General features: G+C 39.4%; 1 protein-coding gene across 2 annotated transcripts in view; it reads left to right on the forward strand.

Moving 5' to 3' along the window:
* The first annotated feature begins 1,800 nt into the window (after positions 1–1,800).
* The window catches only part of lztr1 (leucine zipper like post translational regulator 1), a 9,854-nt gene continuing 2,416 nt past the window's right edge, over positions 1,801–9,238 (forward strand). Inside the window, exons 1-17 of one of the 2 annotated variants that reach the window (XM_013914153.1) lie at positions 1,801–2,099; positions 2,204–2,400; positions 2,488–2,550; positions 2,633–2,689; positions 3,072–3,151; positions 3,243–3,351; positions 4,106–4,189; positions 4,273–4,330; positions 4,438–4,577; positions 4,689–4,890; positions 5,338–5,448; positions 5,544–5,636; positions 6,097–6,192; positions 7,190–7,373; positions 7,470–7,639; positions 8,157–8,440; positions 8,696–8,845. In XM_013914153.1, the coding sequence (XP_013769607.1) occupies positions 2,249–2,400; positions 2,488–2,550; positions 2,633–2,689; positions 3,072–3,151; positions 3,243–3,351; positions 4,106–4,189; positions 4,273–4,330; positions 4,438–4,577; positions 4,689–4,890; positions 5,338–5,448; positions 5,544–5,636; positions 6,097–6,192; positions 7,190–7,373; positions 7,470–7,639; positions 8,157–8,440; positions 8,696–8,845 (2,033 nt within the window). In that variant the 5' untranslated portion in view covers positions 1,801–2,099; positions 2,204–2,248. Of the gene's footprint in view, positions 2,401–2,487; positions 2,551–2,632; positions 2,690–3,071; positions 3,152–3,242; positions 3,352–4,105; positions 4,190–4,272; positions 4,331–4,437; positions 4,578–4,688; positions 4,891–5,337; positions 5,449–5,543; positions 5,637–6,096; positions 6,193–7,189; positions 7,374–7,469; positions 7,640–8,156; positions 8,441–8,695; positions 8,846–9,238 lie in introns of both variants that reach the window. The other variant, XM_013914148.1, reaches the window with a different exon arrangement.

Here is a 9,238-nt window from a genome sequence, read left to right on the forward strand (position 1 = left end):
TGTATTTTTTTTTAAACGAATGGCATTAGCTATCAGTCTACTTGAGAGTCCTATCACTACAAATTCTAAATCAAATCATCATTAATGTTATCAACTATAAACGTGTTTCTCCATGTCTGTCATGTAATATGTTTAATAAATAACAACAGAAGAATCAATAAATGAAAGAGCCATTAAAAATGATGCAATTAGCAGTAAAAATACCTTAATTTTATAGGATAAATGTTGCATTTTCTTCATGTGAGAACTTTACTGTTCCGTTTTTGTTTGCTGCTTAAATCTCAATGATAATCAACAATAATGTGTTGCTCTTGCCAGTTGTTTTGGGAGGTAAAGTGACAATGTGATGTGACTTGTGTAGAGAGCAGGAAAATAACCTAAAACATATGTCTGTCAAGTAAGATCCTACCTAAATGTACAATGACCAAGAGTGTCAAACACCACTCGGATGTCTACACGGCGTTATTATCAGAACCACTCATAAGAAATGCAATTTCATTTCATTAATTTATGTTTGTAAATTCACCTATAATATTTAGTCAGTATTTCTTTCCATTCAGTATTGCTTATTCTTAGTGTTTTGTATTATTAATGATTTGATTTTAACTAATGTGCAATTTCCTGATTTTGTCCTCCATACAATAATCCATTGTTACTAGCAATATATGAGAAGCTAAGTCTCAGAAAAAAATGAAATGTAATATTGTTTATTTAAAACAACCATTTAATTTTGTTGGCTCAACATCTCTGAAAATAAATGAGAAATATATGTTCCTAAAAATGGTGGGTTAAGATAAATGGCCATATTGTATCAGCCTATGGATGGGTGAATAACATTTCACAAGTTTCCTGTTAAAATGAGCATTTGGTGCCGATAATGCCTCAAAATTGTAGTGGTTCCAAACGGACCTAATAAAGCATTTATTTTGAAGATCAGTGTTAGAAGATTGTAATTAAATCCAATGCTATTTGCTGTTGTAAAATAAAAAATAAAACATGAAAAGTTCAATGAGGATGGTTATGTTTTTAACAAAAACTGCATGATCACAATACTTTTTCATTGCTTGGAGATGTCCTTAACATTTGTGCTAAGACAGTTATAGACTTAGAAACACTGTTAAGTCTACGGTTTTACATATCAGGATGTACTGTAATGGAAAAAAATATGTAACCCTTGACAGGAATTAAAATTTGACAAATAAAACCTGAAATGAACGACATTTGACATATTACACTGTGCCATTATTGATAATTAAAAGATTACACCTTTCATTTCTGACTTCATTGGAATTGAGATTTCTCTGCTCGGTGTGTCCAACCCAACAGACAAGGAAAAATCAAACACAGAGGGGATTTTGTCTGACTCCTGCTTGTCAGTTTGGTGAGCCACTGGGGCACCTGACTCAAACAGGCCATCCTCCACAAAACCCTCATTTATAAAGTTATCTAACCTCTGTTTCAGTGCAGATAGCTAACAACAGAGAACCACTTACTGCTTCAGAGATAAAGAGTGAAAGTGGACACTATGTCCTTGTTTTTAACATAAAACTCATTGCAGTAATGAGTGACTGCAGCTTTTTTAGTTTCCTTATTTTCTTTCTTTGCTTAACGTGCTTTAAAATCTTTAATTTCAAAGACTCTTTAACACATTCCAGCTTTGAAGACGGTGCTAAATCTATGACAGGTTTTTAGAGTAGGACTCCAAAGTGTAAATTAACGTTAATACCTATAGTGTTTCAAACTACTCAAGAATACAGGACTGAAAGCACTTTGACTCCGCCTTTTTAATATTACAGGAAGTGAAGTACCCGCAACATACAGGGTTGTGGGGGGCGTGGATTTACCACTGCTTTTGATTTCTTGGTGTTATTTTTTTGTCTGTGTAATATCATGACATCGTAGGTATCGAACCGGTTGGCCAGATGTTTTAACGCAACGTTAGCGTTGTTCGTTAACTTGTCGTTTTCTTCTTCATGTTGCTAGTTTTGGGGCGTAGCACTAGCTAGAGGCTAGCTAGCTAGCCAGGTTTAGCTGAGCTTTTTTGTAGCTAACAGTTCTCTGAAGGACAACAGCCTTAATCTTTAACAAAGAAGACTTGGGTAAGAGTAGTACCAATGTCACTCCAGATTTACATGTAATGACAGAAGTATTGGCACTTATCCTGGGGCATTAACAGCGTCGTTAACCGTTCACGTCCCTGCAGATGAGTGGCCCTGAAATCTGATTGAGCCGGGGAGTTAGCAAAAACATGTCCTGTAAGTCAACTAAAGTGGCTCCGAGTGTTGATTTCGACCACAGCTGCTCTGACAGCGTGGAATATTTGACACTTAATTTCGGCCCATTTGAGACTGTTCATCGCTGGAGAAGACTCCCTCCGTGCGATGAGTTTGTTGGTGCAAGGTAAGGTGTGGACAGATGAGCAGCAGCAGCATCTTCACTCAAACTGAATACCTGTGGTTTTACTGAACTTCATGCGGCTTCACGCAGGCGCAGCAAGCACACTGTGGTGGCTTACAGAGATGCAATATATGTGTTCGGGGGAGATAATGGGTAAGGGCTACAAGACTTCTGCAGACATTTTTCAGATATATGTGTTATTATATGTATGTGAGAATTCTGTGTCACCCAACAGCAAAAACATGCTGAATGATCTGCTTCGCTTTGATGTGAAGGACTGTTCCTGGTGTCGGTAAGGCTATAGCCTCACAGCCGCAGTTGGTTTGATTTTACTTCGTTGCAATACATATCACAATCCACGGAATAACCCAGATTAACACGCATTTATGACTGATGACTGAATGTAGTGTAAAGCGCTTTGGGGTCCATAGGGACTAAGTAAAGCGCTATACAAATATAGGCCATTTACATTTTAAGACCATCATAGTGTGCATGCAGTGAGTATCAGAACAAGGAGCACTAAAAAGTGATCATAAAGATCAGTTTATTTCCACAGTGGACACTTTTTGAAAGTATTACAATACAAGACACCAAATCAGCCAGAGTATATATAAAACATACACAATCTTAACCATATAATAAAATAAAAGTTGACACATGTCTATAATTCACAGAGCTTTCACCACTGGAACGCCACCTGCCCCCAGATACCACCACTCAGCTGTGGTCTATGGCAGCAGCATGTTTGTATTTGGTAAATCCTTCATTATCTATAAAAATCCTTCATTTTATCCATTTTAAACTCTGGTGGCATTTCTGTAATGTTCAAATTTGATATTTTCTAGGGGGCTACACTGGAGACATATACTCAAATTCAAACCTGAAAAATAAAAATGACCTTTTTGAGTACAAGTTTGCTACAGGACAGTGGACTGAATGGAAAGTGGAGGGAAGGTAATGTATTAACTCGTTTCTTTTTAATAATGACCAAACATTGTTATTGTGTGCCATGATATTATTGTATCTTGCCTCCGTGGTTCCCACCCTTAATACTTTAGGGTTAGGGGTGTCGAACTCCTGGCCTCGAGGGCCGGTGTCCTGCAGGTTTTAGATCTCACCCTGGGTCAACACATCTGAATCAAATGATTAGTTCATTACCAGGCCTCTGGAGAACTTCAAGACATGTTGAGGAGGTCATTTAGCCATTTAAATCAGCTGTGTTGGATCAATGACACATCTAAAACTTCCAGGACACCGACCCTCGAGGCCTGGGGTTCAACACCCGTGCTTTAGGTTGTCTGGAGGATAAAATATGTTGGAAAAACTGTGGGCTGGTTTCGCATGTGCCTTTATGTTTACTGGCTAAACTAAAACTTTGGAGGACCTCACACTGTGCACAGTTGCCTTCTACTATGTCCTAGCATGACAGCCCCCCCAACTCCAAAATCCTCTATTCTTCGCAAAATTGCTGATAAAAGTTAAGCCCACCTCCTTCAAAAATTAATTTAAGGTTCAAATTAATCCCATAGTATCTCTAATCCTCAGTCTTGCAGTCTGCTTAGTTTAATCCAGGACAAGCAAAATCTACAACTGTTTTAAGTCTTTGAAAGGCCCTTTGAGGTACAGAGGCAAATAAAAATTTAGTCTGGGACTATACTTAAGTGTTGTCTATGAAACTAGTCCTAAAAATCCTGCATCTCTGTTCCAGCTTGCCAGTGGCCAGATCTGCACATGGGGCCACAGTCTACAGTGATAAACTCTGGATATTTGCCGGTTATGATGGAAATGCCAGGTATGTATGAATTTTTTATTTCATTTTCTGCAGATGTATTTGTTTTTGTGCATAACCTTGGTGACTATTTCGCCCACGTATAGGTTGAACGACATGTGGACCATCAGTCTGCAGGACCGAGAGCACGCGTGCTGGGAAGAGGCATGTTTCATTCATTTTCACAACAAAAGAGAACAACATTTAAAGTTAAAGACTCAGAAACTCTTGGTCATTGTTCACGTCTGTCTTTCTGTCTTTGTGTCCATCAGATCGATCAGAGTGGTGAAATTCCCCCGTCTTGCTGCAACTTCCCTGTCGCCGTATGCAGGGACAAGATGTTTGTGTTTTCTGGACAGAGTGGAGCCAAAATTACTAACAACCTCTTTCAGTTTGAGTTCCAAGGCCACATGTAAGCAGCACCCTTTTTTATATCATTCAGCTACTTATACTATATTTACCAGCATTAAGATAAGATAAGATAACCTTTATTACCCGACACTCATAACTCCCATGTTCTCAGGTGGACACGTATACCAACCGAACATTTGCTGCGTGGCTCTCCTCCACCTCCGCAGAGGCGCTATGGACACACTATGGTTGCCTTTGACCGGCACCTGTATGTATTTGGAGGTGCTGCTGACAACACACTGCCCAATGAGCTGCACTGCTATGATGTTGACTCTCAGACCTGGGAGGTGATCCAACCCAGCCATGACAGTGAGGTATGAAAAAATTTGGAAAATGTTCATTGTGTTTGTGATATCATTCATTTGTTGACACAAAGAACTATGTTAGTAGATATGGAGGTGGATGAATGATATCACAAATATTATTTATTAGGACAGTAAATTATTAAACGAGAACACTTTGTTGCTGTACGCTCCATTCCTATCTATTGTACTATTTCTTAATGTAATGCAAACACAATATGTTTGGAAAAGCTGTTGAGTGATGAGCCATTTTGAGTTTACTTACTTTACATTCTTCGTTGCTGTAGACAGTCTGCATTTTGTTGCAGAAATTTGTGCAAGACAATTTATATTATTGTAAATCATAGTGGTATGGTGTTCCTTTTGTGTCACCCCAGATAGGAATATAAAACACATGTAGGTGAATTTTACAGATATGTAATTAAACTCTTATCTTTTTTTGTTTTTGTTTTTTCTCAGATGCCCAGTGGGAGGCTCTTCCATGCTGCTGCTGTGATTCTGGATGCCATGTACATCTTTGGCGGGACTGTGGACAACAATGTCCGCAGTGGGGAGATGTACAGATTCCAGGTTGGTGTCAAATCACCTCATTGCTGAGATATACTACCATAGTTAAAAAGTCTGTCCTGCCTTAAGATTGATTGCTAAAACTTTCACTTTTGTAGTTTTCATGCTACCCAAAGTGTACCCTCCATGAGGATTATGGCAAACTGTGGGAGAACCGTCAGTTCTGTGATGTGGAGTTTATTCTGGGCGAGGTGAGTTTTCATTGCTGTAAAACTGGAAGCCAAGCCTCTAAACTGCTGATTAAAGTTTCAAGGTGAGGTGCCAGTATAACTACATGGGTTGAGTAGGTTACCAGTATGCTCTGAGGTTGTTGCATGGGCCTAGGTTCAAATCTGTCCCAGACACCTTTGCTGCATGGCTTCCCCCTGCCCTCTTCCCCAGCTTTCTCAACTGTCTTCTTGTAATAAAAATGGTGAATGGCCTGTATTTGTATAGCGCTTTACTAGTCCCTAATGACCCCAAAGCGCTTTACATATCCAGTCATCCACCCATTCACACACTGGTGATGGCAAGCTACATAAAGGCTCACAAACCCAAAGGCAATTCTTGAAATTCATGGTGACTCGCACATGATCTGCCAAACTTGTTTTTTTTTTTGTTTTTGTTGTTTTTTTCCACTTGTCTGACTTGACATTGTTGTCTTGTTTGCAGAGTGAAGAGAGAGTCTTGGGGCATATCGCCATAGTGACTGCAAGATGTCAGTGGTTGCGGAAGAAAATCCTGCAGGCTCGAGATAGGCAGCGACAGGTTAGGACAATGCACCAAGTGCATCTCCTCTGACACATACAAGACTGTCAGTGATCTCAGAAGATATTTATAAATATGAAAAATCACGCTGATTATGTAACTCTGTAACCTATTCCACATCTTGGAAATCAGAAACACGGTGAAATAGTGACACAACTTCAAGCACCTGTGTCACAATTCAAATATTAAATGGCAGAAAGGTTTAGAATTGAATCCACATCCTCCAACCTGCACTCTTCAAGCTGTGCGGCATCATGAAATGAAACACCTTTTTAAAAAAAGATTTTTTAAAACAATGAACACCGCAGGAGGGGAAACAATTAGTCGTGATCACATCATGATTGGTTGGTTTCCATCTCCACTGAAATAGGCTAGAGTGGCGATATTGTCATAAAGAAAGAATAATGATTTGGTAATTATCTGTAATAAAAGGCTAGTGTTTGGTATTTGTCCAACAATAGTGTTGAAGGGGAAAATCAAGGAGTTATTGCTTGTATTTTTTCAGACACTCATATTTATAGAAAATTAACTCAGTTCATAGTTAATGCGCAAAGTGAAGCTGCAAATGTAATCATTTTAGTTCATTTTCAGCTCATCCGCCATGGCGAGGCGTCTGTCGTCGGTCCACAGTTCACAAGAATATCTAGTCCTACAGTATTCGTCAGAACTGAATCAAATTTAAAGGTTTACCTAATTGGGTCTTCACCCAAATTGTGCGCAAAGTCAAGGTCCCCATTTTAGTAACCCGTGAAATGTAATGGACTGGATGATGAGCTACATTCTCTAAATTTCAGTTTTATGAAAAGTCAGTGAGGCTTTCACTACAGAAAAGGTGCAGCAGCATAAATATTGCACATTTAATGCTTTAATGAACATATTTATCTAAGCTTGTAGGTCTGAGGCATCAAGATATATAATATAAGCATTTGTAAGAGTAATGGGTCACTGGTGTATTCACTGAGCCAGAATGATAATTGCATACTTTACTGCCTTACAGAAGACAAAACAGGAGAGCAGTGAGGATGAAGGAGCAGCTGGAGGCTCAAAAGATATGCCAGCAGGCAACAGGCCATCGGGCACACAGCCGCTGCTGGAGGTATCCATCAGAGAAGCGGAGGCTCAGCCTTTTGAAGTCTTAATGCAGTTTCTCTACACAGACAAGATCCAGTACCCTCGCAGAGGTACCACTCTGCTCATGCTTCTCACATTTGGTTGTTACCAGTCTTGCTGCAAAAGAGAGGGAAAATGTTTATTCTTGTGTGTATCTGTCTACACAGGTCATGTGCAGGATGTTCTCCTGATTATGGATGTGTACAAACTGGCCCTAAGCTTTAAGCTTTCCCGGCTGGAGCAGCTCTGTGTGCAGTACATTGAAGCATCAGTCGACCTGCAGAATGTTCTCAGTGTCTGTGAAAATGCCAACAAACTGCAGCTCGACCAGCTCAAGGTACGTCCAGATTAAATGTTAACAGCTGAAAAGCGTCTTATACTGACCTCTAGTGGTTAAAGTTTCTTAATTTCACTGCTTTTCAAACTGTTGGGCTGGAACATGGACGACCATGGTAAAAAGTTAAATGAATATGACTTTAGTCTGGAAAATAAACAAACAAGAGTTTACGGATGCTGTCCTGCTAACATTTTGTTCATTAAAACTCAAAAAAAGTTGTTTCTGATTCTTTAAAACTTATATATCTTCCAAATTGAGTTGATTGGTTCAGCTCCCCGTCACTACCAGATCTACTGCCCATTTGCGCATGTGCGAAGGTAACTCTACTTGGACAAACTGCCCGAAATGCGTTGACAGAAACACTTCAGGGATTTTGAGTCATTCTGCGCACCAGATGCGTTTAATTGTTTTTTTTTCCGCGTTAGTCGTGATGCCGGCTTGATCTGCGTTAACGCTTTAATTTTGACAGTACTAGCTATTATGACACTAATACCAACATCTTTTTTTCTTTCTTCAGGAACATTGCCTTAATTTTGTGGTTAAGGAGTCACACTTTAACCAGGTTATCATGACGAAAGAGTTCGAGCATCTCTCCACTCCCCTGATAGTGGAGATTGTGCGACGAAAGCAGCAGCCTCCTCCTAGGGTGTACTCTGACCAGCCTGTGGACATCGGGACCTCCCTGGTGCAGGACATGAAGGCCTACCTGGAGGGAAGCGGCTTTGAGTTTTGTGACATTATTCTGCTGTTAGATGGTCACCCACGGCCTGCACACAAAGCCATACTAGCAGCTCGGTCCAGGTAGATCAGCGTAGATTTTATGGATGGGTTGTTTTGGGGTTGTTTTGTATTTTTGGTACCTGACTTAAGCTGAATTTGATTTAATGTGGATTTTATGCTCCTGTGCCGATAGTTGACTCTAGGTCTACTACTACTAGATCTACTCTAGACTAGATTTGATTGCTTTCTGTAATGGCTTGATGTTGTATCACAGTTGGTCATGGTCCATTTCAGCTTAATGGTGTGACTTATCCTTTTGATACTGTTACTCCTCAGTTACTTTGAGGCAATGTTCCGCTCCTTCATGCCCGTGGACGGTCAAGTAAATATATCCATTGGTGAGATGGTCCCGAGTAAGCAGGCCTTTGAGTCGATGCTGCGTTATATCTACTATGGTGACGTGAACATGCCTCCAGAGGATTCCCTGTATCCTTTTCAATTGTAGAGTTTTTTGGGTTTTTTTTTTAACTTTAACATTTCTGCAAATATAATTAAAAATGAAATGAGTAAAGATAGCCTAGATAATAATGATTAATTAATTAATTTCTGTCTAAAAACAGACCTCAATACTTTTCTTCTGTTCAGGTCCTTAAAAAACACAACATATTCCTACAGAGACATTTGTACTGAGTACAGTTTGTATCACTAACAGTAAAACTGCTGGCTCGTCACAAAAGAACTCAATATTTAACATAAAAAAGGTGTGAACTTTTTATCTGTAAGTTAGAAGATGGTGATGTTTAAGTTAAGAGTTAGTGTTGGTTAATGTTTATAAATGGTTTATAAGTAGATAAGTTCAGGGACACAATGAAATAATTC

The sequence above is a fragment of the Pundamilia nyererei genome, unplaced genomic scaffold (assembly GCF_000239375.1).
Source record: "Pundamilia nyererei isolate P.nyererei 1_Seehausen unplaced genomic scaffold, PunNye1.0 scaffold00006, whole genome shotgun sequence".
In the NCBI taxonomy this organism is placed as follows: Eukaryota; Metazoa; Chordata; class Actinopteri; order Cichliformes; family Cichlidae; genus Pundamilia; species Pundamilia nyererei.